Source organism: Halichoeres trimaculatus, unplaced genomic scaffold (genome assembly GCF_033239565.1).
Source record: "Halichoeres trimaculatus isolate MK-OKI-2021-1 unplaced genomic scaffold, fHalTri1.1 fHalTri1_scaffold_10, whole genome shotgun sequence".
Taxonomy (NCBI): domain Eukaryota; kingdom Metazoa; phylum Chordata; class Actinopteri; order Labriformes; family Labridae; genus Halichoeres; species Halichoeres trimaculatus.
The window spans coordinates 22,598,428-22,617,115 of NW_027437187.1; the positions used below are offsets into that span (position 1 = coordinate 22,598,428).

Genomic DNA, 18,688 nt, shown 5'->3' on the forward strand with positions numbered 1-18,688 from the left:
TTACACAAAAACAAACAAAGAAAGGATTGCTCACAAATGAGAAGTGTTAAAGAAGTGAACTTCTGTTTTTTCTGTTAAAAATGTCTTTATTGCTTCAGCTATGGTTTCTTTTAAATCAGAGTTTAACCAGTCAGACTAAGTTTGGATTGTAGATTGACAGATAAAAATCAGTCTTCAGAGATAAAAATACAACTTAAGAAATTCTGCACATGTTGTTAAGCTGAAAAAAAGTACAACATTAAACAAGTCGCCCTTACACAGGTTAGTAAAAAAATCTTATCTCCAATTCATTCATTATGTTCTTCATTAGGACGATCAGAATTATAATACAAAACAAAAGTGGTAAAAACTCCACATGATCATTTCAGTGTGATACACTTTTCTATGCCATCTCAATCCTCTGTTCTTCTGGAGATGGTGAGTCAGACCCAGCCCCTCTTTTCCCTCCTGACTTCTTCTTGGCAGCCTTTTTCCTAAAAAAGAAAAGAATAACAATAGGATAAACAGTATGATTTAAAGAGCGTAGTTACTTGGAAAACTATCTTTGTTTCTATGAAATGCTAAACACAAGTAAAGTTTTCTTACTTTGACTTGACAGTCAACCCAATCACTGTTCCAAAGACAGCAACGACAATGACTGCAAGCAGAACTCCACAGATGATAGCTGCAAATATAGACAACAGTGAGTAACGTTACTTGAGACAGAGAAATGTTAAAAAAAGTTTAACTGTTGTATCTTTATGTAGATAGAGGCAGCGAGTTCAAGTCTGACCAAAATCTTTTGCTAACATTGTCAATTTTTAAAACAAGGAGTGAATGAAGATGTACTCTAAATATAGACTGTATGTAGTTTGTCACTGATTTCAAACAAATATACATTGTGTCTTTTATGTGTGTGTACTGACCAATGGGAGTGTCAGGCTCATCCTCTTCCAGTTCATCACCATCAACTAAAAACCAAAACATATTAAAGAATGTATTCAACTTATTTAAGAAACATGAGCATGTCAAGAAACCCACCACGAGACCATATTTTAATTTGTTTCAATACATGCATAGCTATGCGGTCACAATGGCAGTTATATCTTTTAGAATTGTATATATGAGAGAAATATGTGTTCACCATGGATGCCAGCACAGGTGGCGTTGCAGCTCTCCATGCTGAAAAATCGGTTTCCATTTCCAAAGCATCCGGTCCAGAGGAATTTTTTGCACTTGTCATGATAGGAGTCGTAGTAGTACCTCAAGAAAGTACCACTACAGCCACCCACCATATGTTTGAACTGGCAAGCTTTGGATGCTGTCAAGAGAAGCATCACTCATATTAGGATCTGAATCAGAAAATCTCAAAGGGAAATTCACTGATTAATGTCATCTTTTTAATTTTCTGAGCATTTTTTGCAGTTCTTTATCAAAATACAACTGTGGAAGCACAGATGTCATTGAAGTCTGGATGACAGATGAGTATTAGATTATTTATCATAGCAGTACTTAAAGGCATATTCATTGTCATCTGTAATGAGCAATCCTCCTCTTTACCACTTGGTGGCATACTGCTAATACTCAATGTTGGAATGTCACGCCTGCAGCCTCTATAGAAACCGCTGGAGAACTTTTTATAAAAAAGTTATTCAAAAGTAGTTATTTGGTTGTATGATTTTAATACTTAAAATAACCGTATTACTGATAAGATCATTTGCCGAACATCCTCCACTTAGATCTGACATTAACATCTACATGAGGTCTTTTTCTGTCTCTCAACTGGGATCAGTGAGAATGGCAGTTGATTATGTGATTCATTTTCATAATCATAAAACTCTGCGCCAGTAGCCCATTCATGCTCCAAAGTCCAAAGAAAACAGTCAGGAAAAAGGACAGCTTTTATCAGACTGAGTTCACCTATTTCCAGGCTATTTCTGATGTTTTGGAACCAATATCTGGTGTGTGATTCAATTTCTTTGTCACTACAGATTTGTAAATAATCTTACCATCCATGGGGTACTTCTCCTCTGAATTAGCAGAACAGTTTCTCATGCACTCTCTTTCATTTATGAAACGGTTGGCATTTCCTCCTTCACCCTTATAAAAGAAAGGAGTGCATCGGCTGTTGGCAGCATCGTAGTACAGGGAAAAAATGAACTTGGAGCCTGTTCCTGAATCTTCAGGCAGAAGGCAGAATTCTGTTGGATTATTAGAAAACTGTTAGTATCATTTACAAGAGTCGATGCTCTGATTTTCAAGCACACAGTATTTTGTAATCTTTTCCAAAGTGTAGGCAGGTAAAATGACTGATGCACAGTGACTGTATGAAAGGTGTTTCAGTAGAGCAGATACCTGCGATCATATAAGTAATGTTTAACCAACATAGCCACCAGAGAGACCCCACTCCCTCTTTTTATGACAGCAATAAAAAGGTTCATTTATGGTACGTTACAGCTGCCCCGCCCTTCATACATTTAAGAGTGGGGAAATGGTTTCCAACGGTTCTTTCTGGATCAAATTTTTTGCCCCAGATATCCTCACTTTTGGAGGGAAAATTTGTCTGACCAGTTAATCCTTGAAAGTTTACAGCCCTGGCCTCCATGATTGTTTCTAGGGTATTTAGATGAGAGTTTGTTTCAGCCTGGAATAGTTTCAGTTCATTGTGCTCTGGCATAGACAGAAATGAGCTCACTGTTTAAAGTTTGGAATTACAGAGGCAGGGAGTATCCAGTCAGCTTAGCACTCTCATTAGCAGGGTGTAAATAACATTTCCAGGAACGTAAATGTACATTAAATACCATCTTGTCTTTGTTGTTGATGGCTAGAGACAGTCATTGTCAGCGGAATACACACATGAAGTCAGGAAAAAGGGTAAAAAAACAATTATAAGCTGCTGAAGGATGAAGTCTAGACTTATGTGATCTAAAGCTATTTCAGGCCAGGTCATTGATTGCTGGTTTAAACGAATAATTTCCTGCACTACCACACAAAAAAGCCTCCATTTTTCACTGTAAATGATTGGGCCTACATTTTAAGTCCAGCACTAATGTGACCGCCATGTTGCTCTGAAAGGAGTAAAGGTGAAGCTTTATCTCCCTGTATGAGTTACATTGAAACTCGCACATTGCATCTAAGTAAAAAGAAAAGCAAATAAATGTAAAACAGATTTTACCAGTTGTAACACAATATGAACGCAAAAGGCCAACACATCATAACTATATGTTATAGCCACTCAACATGACCCTGGCCTTTTCTGAGAAGTTATCTGTGGGACAATAAACACATATTCTGTCACAATTTAAAATTATAAACAATATAAGTTAAAAAGAAGTACCTGGAGGATTTGATTGGCTGATTTGAAATGCAGCAAAAGCAACTCCAAAAAACAGCAGGTGCTTCATCTTGCTGCTGGTCCGAGTGCTGTGCGTCCTGGAGTGAGTGAAGGTTGTAAACTACAGTGGGAGTGGGTTGTCATCACTGACCTTTGGACCACCACTTCCCTAATGGTAACACCTTCTATCGAAACAAAAGTTTACAACAGGCACAGATATCTTCCTCTGGTATATGTTAGAGGTGTTACCGGATATAACCTGCTCCATGTGATTGAAACTAAATGCAGCCAGAGATTACCTGGCACTATCGTGTAACTTGAAATGTAACTTATTCTTTTCCACAAGGTTTGATTAAAGGGCATTTTTTACCAAGTTTGTCTGTCATGGAAACTAAAGGAGGCACTCTATCTTCTAATTTTGTTATTTTCTCTGTCAGCTTTCTTCCCTGCCTGTGTAAAACTGATCCTTAATTTAAAATCTACCTTGTCTAAACCAAGGGTAAAAAATAAGAAGATTTCATAACAGCTTTGCTCCTTTAAAAGAAGATAAAAACACATCTCAAACATATTGGAGAAAAATAAATACTCTAATTTCTAGTTTTTATTGTTTTTATGGTGCCATGATTTCTGGTTCACACATTTTCCCATGTAATAAATGGTAGGAAACTGCAGAATAGAAACGTAATGCATAAATACTGTAAAATAATGTTTTTGAAGTGTTTAAATGGGCACTGAAATATATTTTGCTTTGTAATTACACAGCACGTACATGTTAAGAAAGCACTGATGCCGTTAAACAACTTTTATATTACTCAGTCGTGTGATTTTACTTTGACCGTCAAGCAGAGAGCCAAAACCTCGGAAAAACTCATCTTTCATGTGAAGCATCACATAATCTGCATGGTCGCAGAATCGTGTGTAACACCGGCGCACGTGCACTCCCTCCCCCCTCCCCTGTCAGCTCTTCCCGCATCCTCGGTCCGCTGGCAGCTCTCCGTCCGAGCCCTAAATGAGTGACTTGGCTTGGATGCGGTCGCTGCTGTTGAGCTGTCACTGTCCGGTGACTATATGACTCTAGAGGCTGGTTTTGTTGTTGCTCTGACGTCAGTGCAAGCTACAATGAGGTTGGCATCATGGGTATAAAAGCCGGTTTGAAGGCTCGCGCTCCAAACTTCTTCTCCCTACCGGTGTAACGTAAAAGTACAGCAGCAGGGAGGGCTCAGGGGATAAAGATGCACCTTCTGAACTTCACACCCATCCTGCTTCTACAGCTGACCCTCATCACCGTACTGCACGGTAAGACATTTAAGGGAGGGGGAGTAGAAGATCAAGTTTGCTTTACATTTGAGTCATGAGGGAAAAATTGAGTATTTTCTCCAAAGAAAGATCTTTTGACAGGTGTCTCCATCCACCTGCATGTGCCCCTTCTGAGGAATGAGAGAAAAAAAAATAGCATGCAATTGATATTGATTATTAATCAATGTTATAAAAAAATTGATACTCAAATTCATACTCAAAAATGATTAAACATCACTTAGCGTGCATCATTGTGTCAGGTCAATGTGATAGCCTTTAACTGGTCAGTGTGTGTGACAAGATTGTTTCCCTTTGTGAATGTATTTGCTGTCTAATGTAGGTGCCAAATGGACTTACACTGGTAAGTAGACTAAAAGTTTTAGATGTGTTTACTTTTCAAATACCTGTTTTTCTTTTGGTGTGTCCACTGTGTCAGTCTTTGTGCATTAACATGTCTTGATTACTCACAGTCTTGTTCTACCCTGAAACCAACATTAACTAAATTAGAGTTAGAATTTGATGCAACTCACTGACAGGCGATAACTGAGACTGAGATGCTGTTATTGTTGTTCTGCCCTCATTGGGATGCTTCAAACAGGCAGTGCCCTAAAGAAAGCCAAAATTAATTTGTAATCAAGATGGGGAAAAAAACTTTGCAACCTTTCTTTGACCTCCAAACACAGCAAGCACTGACATCTCCCCTGTCACCTCTTGTAATTCCAGAGTTCATTACAGACTCAGCAGTCGCAGCATTTCATGATCTGACAAGGCTGAGTGCCTGTGTCTCCTGCCTTAAGGAGTCTGGGCTCTGACTTCTTTAGGCATGACTACCTCTTACATAAACTGTTCTCAGAGCATGACCTCTTGTCTTTGTGCGACTACTTCACACTGGGTCTGTTGGATTCGGGGTCTCCAGAAGTCAAAACTTATAATAACCACACAAGTGAGTTTCTTTTTTCATTAAAAATGATACAAAATATTTGGAAAAATATGAAACCTAATTTTGAGCCCTAGAATCACTCTGTGAAGTAAACGCCTTTCAAATTCCCTGTTGTCTTTTTTCTTTTCAATCCCAATGTCTTTCTTCTGTGATGACAGTTTTGGTTAATAAACGAGTCAGGGCAAATAGCACTTTTTTGAATGAATCTGACTTCTGAGGGGAGCTTATCATCTTTTTTTGAAGTTTAGAGATTTTATTTTGGATTTACAGGCCAAAATTGTCCAATGTTTACGATGTTTTGTGCTTTTTGCAAATATTTTGAGATTAAAACACAAATTTAAGAAAAGTCTAAAACAATAAACAAATATGTATGATGTGCATGTGACAGTAAAATGAATACCATTACAAAGTGGAAGAAAAAATCCTGTAACTGGACAAATTATGGCTTTGTGTACATCTTAGGACAATTTGAATAATTTTTTCAAGCAATAGGTGGAAGGATTTGTGATGACCTCTAAGTTAAGATTTTATGTTTAAAAAAACAAAACAAAACAAAACAAAAAATGCTGGTTTTAGCGTAGTGTATTTTATCCTCAGTTACAGCTCAACCCTCAGGAGGACTTGTCATAGTAGTCAGTAGCGTGGACGGCTGGTAGCACTTTCTGTTGACGGGGGCACAGCTGAGTCATCTGATTTAACTCCCCCTCAACTCTCCACCCTCACAGAGGACATGACAGACAATCTTAACATGGGATCAAAATGCATTGTATTGACATCAGCAGCTGTATTTTACTGTGTGATTTTTCATGATGGCTAATGACGTATTGTAGAAAATTTGTTAAGATGGTGTTTTTGTGATAGTTACCGGCAGTTGTGTGTGTCCTACCAAGAACCACCAAAGGCCACTGAAGGCCATCATTAAAGGGTAGACATGGGTCTAATTAAAACAGCAAATGAAGTGGACACTGAGTAATAATACCCACAGGAGAATCCTTCTTTCTTATTATAAGGAGGGCTCGCCTGGTTTGAACTTTGAGTTTTGCTTCAAACGAGTATTTAGTGACTCCACAGCTCCACGTGCCTTTTGGCAGTGTCTTGTGCAATCAGTCCACATTTGTCTGGGATTTGACACTCAGGGTGGGGGCAGGCCTCATGCTGCATCATTCATATTTAACCACAGTCATCTGGCATTTGGTGAATGGTGGATTTTTTTCATGAATTATGGACTTATTGTCAATAAGAGGCAAGTAAGCAGAAGTAATGTGAACACTGTACATTCAGAGCCTGTTATGGTGCTTTAATTCCCTGTTAATAAAAACTTCACATTGGAGTGCATTCACTCTCTAATGATGTTTGAAAAGCTCAGTATGCATCCTCACACTTGAGTCAACGCACTGAATAAAATCAAGGGTTTTCTGTCTTCACTACATTATTTATTAGACCAGCTTGCTCCATTACTTCTGCAGATATGGTTTTTAGTGACACCCTGCAGATGAGGTCCCTCATCAAACAGCAAGACTTGATCTGCAAGTGTGGTCATTTCCAGTGTCCTTTGTCCTAAAGAAACCTCACATTTGAAGAGAGACAGCGTTCTCACTGACTCTTCCTTGCAAACAACAGCCTGGTCCTCACTCTCCCTGCTTTAGAAAAGGGCCAAGGGCAGAGCCACGGGCCTCTCCCATGCCGCCCTGTGCATAGATAATAATACTTCACTTTGATTACGGATAAATGCTCAGTAAGCCAAGCCATCTCCTCTTCAACTCTTTGCTCATTTGCCCTTTAAGCTGGAACAGCCTAACATTGATAAAGACGCAACAGATAATTTCCACTGATCTGAGCTGAAATACACTTTTTGGATGACTCTGAATTTCATACATTATATAAAAGGGTGAAGATTATATTTGAGGTACATACAAATTTCCCACAATGTTTTTTTTCTAATAATTTAATGCAATGCTGTTATAGGGAAAGATGGACAGCAGTATTGGTCCAAGCACTACCCCTACTGTGGTGGATCTTTCCAGTCTCCCATAGACTTCGATTCAGAGCTCCTGAGGTTCGACCCAACTTTAGGCCCAATGGAGGTTCAAAACTACGACCTGTCATCTGATGAGCAGCTCACTCTTGGGAACAACGGACATTCTGGTGAGCATAAATCATCACTATAAATAACTGAAAGTGTATTTATAAACATGTGTCACCATAGGTCACAAAGTAAACACCTCTTAGTTTCTCTTGGGATTTAGAAATCTCACCTAAGTGCTGTATCATTAGAAATGTTCCCACATAAACATGCTGCATCCTGCTCTTCCTGCGTAGACCTAACTTCTGGGTCAACTTAAAGATAATGACACATGGATCTTCTCTCTACATCTGCCACAGCAATTTTCCATAATCACTCTCTTATTATGTCAGCTGTCCTTTCACCCAAAGAAAAGCGCTCCATGTTTAGTCAAGGAAAATGTGAGCAAAGAGATTACTCATTCTCTCTGCCACTGTTGGGTCTGATGCAACTTAACAAAAGAAACCAGCTGCACTTTCATGTACCATATCTGTTTATATCCTAGTCTCAAATCTTATTGCTAAATACAGCAATCTCAGCATGGTCAGCCAACTCTTTTTTATACAGATGGCATTCCTCAAAGTCACTGTTTGTTGCATGATCCTGTTTTGTTTTAGAATGAGAAATGTGAGGTTTAGAAACTGCAACCAAGCAGAACCCTGCAAGACTTCTGTCATTTGTTTGTTACCTTAAGTGGTGAAGAAATTGCTATTTTGAGTTTGACATACTCTGTAAAGCCAAACGTGCGTGTAATGTCTGCTTGTGTTGTTGATGATTCAGTGACTGTAATATACTGTAAATGTAAGGAAACTGTTAACCACAGACACAGCAAAGACCCCACAAGTGCTTATGTGTGCATGGCTGACAGGCCTCAACGCCACAAACTGAGTGGCATCACCGGTGTGACGTGTGTCTGGAATAAGCTGACAGAGACTTTTTCACTTGCAAACATTCGTCATAGGCTGAAGGACACGCTGAAGGCGCTCTGCGTCACCCTCCCATAATGTATCTTAAACATAGCTACACAGACTCGGCAAAAAAGACGTTGACAGCACAGAGAGTGCAATACTGCCTGCCTCAGTTTGAATCAACTAGGAGATGAGGTTTCTTGAGCTCAGTGATGTTAACTGAAGTAACCCCTACCCTGCTCTGTCGCATGTGGTGGGGTGTCATGTCTCTTGATCCACAGTGCAATTATCCCTGCCCAGTAAGATGTACATCTCAAGCCTGCCTCATCGTTACACTGCAGCTCAGCTGCATCTGCACTGGGGCTCCTCCGGCAAACCTGCAGGCTCAGAGCACTTGGTGAACAATCGGCAATATGCAGCAGAGGTAAACAAAGCAAACAGCTCTCCTTACAATGCATTGATACTTAAACAGTAATGAAATGTCTCTAAGAGTGTGAACTTTGGTTGATGTAGATATTTCAAGAAACTTACCATGAGTAATTCAACTTTTGTTGCTGTACAGCTGCAGCTTACAACACTTCAGTATGCAGATGGTTGTACACATTTGAAAAACTGTACTATGAAAATCATTCTCTTTCAATAAATGTGTATGCTTGCAAGCAAATTTGGTAAATAACACTGCTCTTATTGTTTTTTGTTAATCTAAATACTTACTGTGAACTCGAGTTTTGCTAGCCAAACAGCTATGCTATGCTATTAATAATTAGTCAGATGTAGGGATAGGTACCTTGCACATTTAATGCTTGGGGTCTGGCAATCGGTGCCCAATGGTATCAGTTTTCATTGTGTGTTATTGAATATTAATTTAGTTAATAACAAACTCTCGAAATTTCTCAGTTTAGATATTTATTTCTCAATATATACACATGCAATGCTGTGTTCAGGTCCAGCATGGAAAATCGCTTGCTCTTTCACTCCCTCACAGTCACAAGGATGCATTTGCGTACCAAAGCATGGTACCGTTTAACTTTACGTGAATCAGTACTATAAACAGATTGCGGTTGTTACCTGTGAAAGTACCTGATTCGGCACATATCCCTAGTCAGATGTCTGTCATTGGTTTCCTGTTAACGTTTCTAGCAGCAGGCTAATAGTGCCTAGTTATAAACGTGGGACATCTGACTGTAAGAGCCAGTGACATTTCAAGTTTCAAAAGCTTTTCTCAAGCTTTAAAACCCATCCTACGCTCTGCAACTGCATCTAGATGTAAAGCTGACTTTGCTATCAGACAGTTCAGAAAAACACTTACTGTGCGTCTTTCATTTTATTTGTTGTGTACTTGACTTAAATATAATTTAATGCTTGTACAAAACACACCCATATTTAAGAGGCTTTGTGTTTAAAGATGTTGTAAGTCTTTGAAATCTCCAGCCCTGACACTGTAAAAAGAGGACGTTTAAGGTCATGGTTTGGGTTTTCTCTTTAAACAGCTAGCCTACGTGTCAAATTAGCATGTTTTATCACTTAGGCGTACTAACTGACAGGGGAAGACATATTTTCAGTCAGCCTCAGTATGTAGAGAATGACAGCGTGTCCTCTTTCTGTGGGGTTTTAAGAGATTAGAGTACCAGACTATTATATGCTTTGGTTTTCCACCTCCTTCTCAAAGGAGTGGCTGTCTGTTAATGTGTCAAGCCCTGTAAGCATTTTTCACATACTAATTTTCTTCATTTACTCAGAACTTTAAGTAAAGCAGATGTGTTAAAAGGCATCTGCTTTTATGATATAAACAAGAATAGGAGACTTCTTTTTTAAATAATCTGGTTTTATTTGAATTACAGTGGGTGGAAGCTGAAATAGTAATAACCTGGGAGCTCAAAAGTGACCATGCCCACGCTGCAGCACAACCACAAATAAGGTGCTGTGGTTTGACCTGGGTTTCTGAGTGGACACGTTGGGAACATGCATCTTTTCAACTCCCTCCAGACTCAAGAACCACAGCTCCTTTATGACATGTTGTTTCAAAGGGGTGGAATGATGGGAAATTGGACATTTCCCTGAAGTAGAGCAAATGTCCACCTTAAACATACACAGCTTGTCTATGGTATTTCATCATATTCAGACTGAAAGATCAAAGACAAAACTATTTGAAGGAAAACAAAAAATACTAAAAGTCAACAAGAGAGTAGTTCTTTAACCGACCACCTGATGTGATGCATCTTGTGGTTGTAGGGTGGTAAATACAAGCAGCTTTTCCATCCTGATAAGCAACTACTGCACACACTGGATCTCTCTCAACAAAAGAATCAACTATTTGCATGTGATAAGAATATTTTTGTGCCATGGCTCTGACTTAAGAATTCTCTGCTCTCCCAGATGCTACCATGGAATTCCAGAGTTTGAGGTGGGGAGAGCACACTCTTTCATGAGTCTACATGAAAGGCAAGGCAGGGAGAGCAGCAGCAAAGACCAGCAGGAATGTGGGACAGAGCCATGGTTTAAAAATATCCTTATCACATGGAAATAGTTGATTCTTTTGATGAGAGAGGTCCAGTGTGTGCAGTAGGTGCTTATCAGGATGGAAAAGCTGCTTGTATTTACCACCCTAGGACCACAAAGATGCATCACATCAGGTGGTTGGTTACAGAATAAATAACTGCACATGCATGTTGTCCTCTTTAACACATTTTTTGTGTGTATGCTGTTGTACTGCTTGTTGTCTTAGCATTGACTTATTATTTATGCGTTAAGAAGGCTTTTTAAACAAATTGTCCTCTTGCTTTTCTGTTTGTTGTTAAAGGATCTATCTGTTTTCTTCACAAATTATGCAGATGAATGCCCCTCTAACAGGAAATAAGAGCGTTATGCTCATTTGGGTTTCATTCTGCCACCTGAAATAGACAGAATGAAATATAAGTAATGCTGTTTTTACAGACTAACCGACTGTTTCATATGCAAGGGGCTCTAATGTCACTGACTAATATCCAGAGGTAGAAATCCTGTTGCAGCAGTTGATGGTTTAACTCTCAGTCACAACCCTTTGCTGCATGTTTCCCCCTGCTCTCTATTGCCAACACTTCCTGTCTCTTATCACTGTGCATTCCCAAAATTAACTTCACTTGAAAGTAATGTCCACACACTTGAGGCAATCTCATCCTCAAGTTTTTTTCACGTACTCTACACCACACTTTCAAAAATATATTTGTGACCTGACACTATGATCGTCTTATTCTTGTTTTGGAAAATATGTCATCTTTTTTACTGTGTATGTCTCACCCAAAGGGCATCATCCCATTTAGAAAATGAGGCCTATGCGGAAGTGCTTCAAGTACATGCAGAAAGATAGGAAGTCACGTACATATCAGGCCAAAAAAAATATATTTTTTTACGGCATTACAAAGCATGTTTACAGCCTGGTTCAGTAAAATGGCTTGGGTCAAAAACGCTGATTTTGCTATCCCACATTATACGCTGTACGGTTGCTGAATTGTTTTCTAATTCAGCTGGTTAGAAGGTATTAGGATCGTCTGATGTCCAATCAGAGACATAACTCAGCTCACACGATTGACGAGTGCCCAGTAGCTGTTAGAAAGGAAGCTCAGAGCTGGCGTCATATCCAACGTGGATGCGTCCATTGGCTGGCTTCATTTCACTGTTACAGGAACAGACGGGTGACGTTGGGGAGACTACCGTGTTTATACAGTCTATGGTCTCACCTTGAATGAAATAAAGGAACTACACTTCTCAAGCCTTTTTCACCAAAGAACTAAAATCCCATTATTTTCTTACAGCTTCATGTTGTACACTTCAATTCAGACAAGTACCCCAATGTGTCCGCTGCTGTGGATAAGTCTGATGGCCTTGCTGTGCTTGGTGTCCTGATAGAGGTGAGATTTTATGGACTCTGTTGGTGAGCTCTTTGTGTTTCATTATCTGGACAGAAGAACCATGTAAATATGTTTATTGTACAGGTTGGAGAGTTCAACCCCACCTTTGAACAGTTTCTGAAGTTTATCAGTGGAGTCAAATACAGTGGTGAGTGCAACAAGTCAACACATTTTTGCAGAATTTAGCTCTGAGGGGTGAAGTCATGAATTTTTGATTTTTAATGAAATATAGTGGTGTATATTTTTTTAAACTTACAGATCAGAGAGTGCAGATTCCTGGTTTTAACATCAGAAACCTGCTACCTCCACGTTTGGATGAGTATTACCGCTATGATGGGTCACTGACAACTCCCCCTTGTTATCCAAGTGTGCTGTGGACCGTGTTCAGAAATCATGTGACGATATCTCATAAACAGGTGCTCTGTCAGATAAGTTTTAGTGAGGTTTAATTGAGTTTCAGACCTTTAATTTCCAAGCAGTTAATCTTAAATGTAGTGGCAGAATATCATTGTTTCGTTTTGTTGTGTCTTTACAGTTCTTGGCCCTGGCTACAAGCCTGTACTCTTCCCATGCCCAGGACTCAACCCCAGTGCCTCTGAACAGCAACTTCAGAAAACCTCAGCCAGTCGACAGCCGAGTGGTGCTGGTATCTTTCAAGGAGGGTAAGTACGGTCTGCTTGATGGGCTTGCTTTATTTCTGAACCATGAATGCAGAGGTCACATCAACAACACTGTGCTGCTTCAGAAATGGCAAAAGGACACGCTTCAATGATGAAGGGGCATTTTTCTCTTCTGCAAAGAGCCAGGCTGTCACTCTTAAACCGCATCACCTGTTTGTGGTTGAGCTTCCATGTTGGTGTCTCTCTTTATCACTGTGAAAGTTGATTGAATTTGACGAGCTTGTCAGAAAGTTGCCTGCCTTTTAAGACACAACAAATTAACCATCCCTCTGACATACTGAGAAGTCTGCAGCCCTGAAATTTTACCGTAAAGACCTACTTTCATGTGGCTGGCTGGCGTACCTCACTATGCGGATCCATACAGTGTGCATGTTTTCCTCCTTTAAAGCTTGCCTCTCAGAGCTTTGCTTTTTATAGCTCTGAAAGTGTATGGACATGGCAGTGTAGAATCATCTGCTACTATGAGCGGCATTCAGCAGAGAATGGCTTGTGCTTCTAGCTTTCTGCTGTCAACAGCTCTTTTGCATGCTGGGCAAGAAAGCCCAAAGACATTCCAAGGATTCAGCCACGAGCTGGGATGTTTAACACGCTGTGATTGGCTGTGTCTGATGCAGGCAGAGGACTGCAAGGTACTCATACAGTCACATCTCCACTCATGAGGAAGCGAATCGTTCAGCAGCTACTGGTCGGGGACCTAGCAGACCTAGCAGATGAAGGGCTCTACCAGCTTCTACCGAGTGGCCCTGAGCAACTACGTGTTGGCGAGAAAAAAGACCTCAAGGACAAGCAAAGTGAGATGCTGGCCAAATCCAAACAACAAATGCTGAATTCATCCCTGCGAAAGAAAAGCCAGACAAACCGCTCCGTGGGAAAGTTTGGACTGGCTGAAGACACGCTAAGCTACATTTCACTGGAGCAGAGAGTTTTTCATCGTCTCAAACAGTCTCATGCTGAGAACCAGCTGGTTCAGGCTCTTAAAGATACAGTTTTCCCAGAGCTCAACTTAAAGAGCTACCTCGACTGCAGGTCAGACTTAGCCCTTCCCACTATCAGACGTATTCTCCGTGGACGGCCGACTGATGAGGCGTTTGAGTTGGATCGCTCTCTGACAAAAGCCTTGATGAATCAGGGGAAGACTTCCACAGTGATCAAGAAAAGTGTGCCAGTGACAAAATATGGCGGTCCCTCCCCTGCTGCTCCTCGGAAACCACACAGTCAGGGTTATCCACACCCTTGGCTTTTGCCAATGGAGTGGGAAGACTAGAAAGATTCCAGCCATAGTTGAGACTCACATTATGTCACTTTCTTCAGCAGACATCAGCTGTGTCTTCTGCAACAAAGGACTGCTTTTTCAAGCCATGCCCTGCTTTATTTGACCAAAATTACAAAATTATTTAAAATTATTTTTCCTATGTTGTGCATGTTACTGTGATACAGCCAGTCTAAATAAGAGTCTGATGCACAAGTAAATCTATATGACTGTGCTCAGTCCTGTGAAGTCAATCTGTTCAGATTTATGTCCTGAAAATCCACAAAAATGAGAAACATCCTCATTTCAGTTTGGATTTCAGTTCTTCCATACAACGCTTGAAAATAAACTCCTATAAAGCACATATTTCCTGCTAGGACATCTATATGCATCAAGTTAAATATACCAAATACGTCTGTCAAAGAATATGTCTGTTTTAGTGTACAACTTTTCAGTCATTATAGTAAAACTATTGTGGAGATATACTGTAATTATTGTTTTGCACAATATAGAAATGCAGCTTAACCAAAAGTATTTGTAAACAATTCAGTGCCTTACTTCCTTCTGCAATTTGTTCCTCTCTTCAAATGCCATTCACAATGAGTGAGGACAGCTGCTGTATAAAGGGATCTATTTTCAATAAAAGCATTTTACATTAAACATAAACAGCTAGTTTCTTTTCTTTGCATGTGCATCACTTGTGTCATTATTTTAGTCGTTGCAGAAACATGTGGAGCTGGAGTTTCTGGTAGCACACACTGCACAATAGATAATGCATTGAGTCATCACAGTATAGTCTTTACACATATTTAGTGATACATATGTAGACAAAATGATTCACAGCTGTGCAGGAGCATGTGCGCAGAAAAGAGATTGTGTTAGCTGTAACTGTGCTTTATACAACTAATGTGCACAGTTTTATTAGGTTTTGTGTAGCCAGGAGGAGGAAACAGAACATGCATCCTGTGTTGTTTGTGACACTTCAGTGGTTTTAAAAGTAAAACTAACAACCAGTTATCTGATATACAACACAAGCATGTGTGAATCAAAATGTTTAGAGAACAATGAAGCCTAGCTTAACATCTTCTTTTAGAAAGTCTGGTGGATGTAAAACCTTTTTTCATTAGTTACCTCACGATAACTAACATTAGTTTGATATATAACATTGTAATTAAAATACATGATACATTAAAGATTTAAAGTCAGTTAAAGATAGGAGTTCAACACAGGGTAATTGCAGCTGGGACTGGTGTGTATGTGTGCTTATTTTTGTGCATTTAAGCTTGTTTACCAGGCAGATTTACCAGCCCTGAGGGGACTGGCTACATGCCCGAATGATATAATTTAAACAGAGACAGGACTGATTTGCCAAGAACACATAATTGAAACTAAATGAGGTTTAAACTTTCCTGTGCATCATGTCTGAATTTCAAACATGAGCAAACCTGCCTATCTTGAAAAAATAAAAATAAAAATGTAATGTCTACCAGGTACTGTATCTGGGTCATTTCTTCCTCTGTGAATTCCCTTTTCACCTTCTTTTCTCTCTTTCTCTCTGATACTCAGCTGACGAATCTTGGATAAGCACTGGTATGTTACTTTTGTGCATTTCAACTTCTCTCTGTTGTCTTTAAGTCAACACACATTTTTTTTTGCTTACATTTTAGATCACTAACATCTCCTGTAGGTTTTAAATTAACTAGATCGGCACTTTCTCTGAATTAATAAAAGACAAAGATGTTAGCAAAACACTTTTGAGATAGCAGCTGTCACAAAGACGGGTCAACATTCAAATGACAATGATTCAGATACAAATAGAAGTACTAGAGCCAAAGATAGCAATCTCTATTTTGATTTAAATGGTTTCATTTTTTGTCAATTTTTTTTTTCTATTTTTTTTTCAGGGGAAGGGTACACATATACACGTTTACATATGACCTTATGTAACCATCAAAGAGCTGAAAGACAATCATATCTTATAATGTTCCTCAATGCTCTGCAGGTTTACTGGTTCCCATACTGGTGGGCTCTTCACTGGGAATCATTCTCATTCTGTCTTTAATATGCTGTCTATTAAGGCAAAAAAGGTAAGACAAAAACTAACAAAGTAAAACCACAGTCTCACTCCCACTGCACTTAATACTGATTGTTCTGTTTGCTGAATCGAGTTAAGTGGTTGAGCTTGCTCTGTTCAGCAAGATAGCTCAGTCAGATGTCAAGTAATCAGGTTTTCCTTTCATTTGTCATCAGTTGGTTAAAAAGCAGAGCACTGCAGCAGATATTTAAAGAGAATTGTAAACCTCAACTGACTAAAACATCTGGCGTCGAGGTTTCCAAACACAATAGAGGACTTTATGGGAGCTGAGTCTTTGCTAGTTTGGATCTTTGGGAATGTACAGTCACTTGTGCTACTGTTTGTCATACTCTGCAGTTTGACAAGACATGAATTATGTTCTCCTTTTTCTGTATAAAGCACTTATCGCACCCTGGAGAATATTTATACTTGACTTTGCATCTCTGCATGGGTCTTGCACTGATTTTTAAAAATTTGTTAAGTTGAACATGGTTGATGAGGAACTGATTGAAAGAGGAACTGAGAACTTTTTTTATCATCTATTTATTATCATTTGCAACTTCTTCATTCAGGCACAAACAGTGTAAAGTCAGACTCAATTGGCTTGACTTCTAATTTGAAACTGATACTAAAAGTTGATATATTTCTTCCAATAATCTCCAAATGTAGACCAACAGGCCTGCTTTGAATAAGATGAACAAATCTTTATATTGAAGACATTTTCTAGATGCTAAATTTAGATACAAAAAATGACCTGACTATTTCAACAAGGCCGTCTACTCTACAGAATATATCTGAGGAGAAGGAAAGAAGGAAGTACTTCTGTACTTCATTATGTAAATAAGAGGCACAGCAGAGATAAAATGTGTGCTGAAGCTGTTTTCTCACCCTGTTCATTGCTTCATACTAATCTGCACACTCTGCTTTTGAAGGTGACAAACCATGTGACAGTTTGGTTGGACGTGTGGCAGGTTTCTGCTCTAAGAAGTGTCAAACGTTCCTCAGTTTTTTAGATGTGTCTCTTTCATTAAACTCACAACAAGCCAACTATTTCTCTACACCTAAAGATCAGCAAAAACAGCTCTCTGATGACAGGAAATGGGTTTCTACAACCTAAAAAAGGAGTTATGGTGGGAAACAATGTCTCTTTTGTTTATCTCTAACAAAAACAGAAAGCTGTAACAGTTAATGACTGCAGTTGCATAGATATAAATCAATTCAAAATGCATTGTGGTTATTTTATTCTTCAGATCTGGGGCTTCACAGGACAAAAACAAAGGTGCTGGATACATCATCGGAGAAAAAGACGAGTATGGTTCCAGAGTATAGCTCATTCTTCAGGACCTCATTCAAAGTAACTTCCATTTTTTTTCTCATCACTTATTCCGTATTCATAATAGAGTTAGCATGCAGCTTTGTGGAAGCACTTTTTTTTCTCAAGCCACAGTCTGGACTTCCTTGCTGTGTTGTGGCTGGCTGAACATGGTCAGCCTCCCTGCTGGAGGGTGTTTTATGCTGTATGAGTACTTCCTCAGATCAAGAGGAACCGCTGTCCTCTCTAATCCCCCTTCATCCCTCCGACGTGATGCGGTGAGTTTCTCAAGGAGAGCCCCACACAGAAGCTTCCAGGCATTCACAGTGAGGCCAGAGCTGAACTTGTGAGAACTGTAGGTCAAGACCGAGCATGGCACCCATTCCCTTCAGCTGTTCTGGTTGTGGTGGAAAGCCCGACCACAGTACAAACAATAGGGGGACAGGAGTCGACAGGCATCGCTGATGGTAGGGTGGCCTGAGAGGGATGGGCTACACCACATTTCCACCAACCCTGTACTTAGAGCTGCTCCATGGATTTTAAAATGAAAAGGCGCACAGTGGCAGACAATCAGATACACACAGCTTTCCATGTGAATAATGCTAAGAGAGACAGACAGACAGACAGAGAAAGACAGAGAGAGAAAGGGTTTTGTTGTTTGCAGGCTGGACGTGGGCTGACCTTTAACCTCTGTGTGCCAGCTTGATCACAAGACTAACTCCCCTGCACTCCTGAGGGCCTGTGGCTGGTTCAACCCTAGGACAGCAGGAGGGCTTCCACATCATCATTATATCCTCACAGGGTTTCCCTCAGCTGTTTCTTAAAACATTAAACAAGTTTATGAACATCAGCTCATCGCACTTGTTCCTGAGTTCAGGTTTAGCTTACAGAACATGCATGCTTAGAAAATCAGACTTATGATACCAAGTAGGCTACAGATGAAACTAGCTAGTCTGTTAAAAATGTG

General features: G+C 39.7%; 2 protein-coding genes across 3 annotated transcripts; one reads left to right on the forward strand and one right to left on the reverse strand.

Annotated features, from left to right (window-relative positions):
* Positions 1-304: 304 nt before the first annotated feature.
* Positions 305-2,344, reverse strand: LOC141796235 (kunitz-type serine protease inhibitor bitisilin-3). The gene is made up of 6 exons (XM_074677220.1): positions 2,335-2,344; positions 1,989-2,180; positions 1,124-1,300; positions 906-950; positions 586-664; positions 305-473 (listed from the first exon to the last, which is right to left on the reverse strand). The coding sequence occupies exons 1-6, from the start codon at positions 2,342-2,344 to the stop codon at positions 383-385; spliced, it is 594 nt and encodes a 197-aa protein (XP_074533321.1). The 3' UTR covers positions 305-382.
* A 1,643-nt stretch (positions 2,345-3,987) lies between these two features.
* ca12 (carbonic anhydrase XII) lies at positions 3,988-17,875 on the forward strand. 2 transcript variants are annotated; one of them, XM_074676814.1, is made up of 11 exons: positions 3,995-4,609; positions 4,950-4,970; positions 7,515-7,694; positions 8,801-8,943; positions 12,311-12,406; positions 12,491-12,554; positions 12,665-12,822; positions 12,942-13,068; positions 15,902-15,925; positions 16,338-16,422; positions 17,660-17,875. In XM_074676814.1, the coding sequence occupies exons 1-11, from the start codon at positions 4,546-4,548 to the stop codon at positions 17,736-17,738; spliced, it is 1,041 nt and encodes a 346-aa protein (XP_074532915.1). In that variant the 5' UTR covers positions 3,995-4,545; the 3' UTR covers positions 17,739-17,875. The 2 variants fall into 2 exon arrangements, with proteins under 2 accessions (XP_074532914.1, XP_074532915.1); XM_074676813.1 differs by lacking the exons at positions 15,902-15,925; positions 16,338-16,422; positions 17,660-17,875 and adding an exon at positions 13,701-15,887 and having other exon boundaries at positions 3,988-4,609.
* The last annotated feature ends 813 nt before the right edge of the window (positions 17,876-18,688 follow it).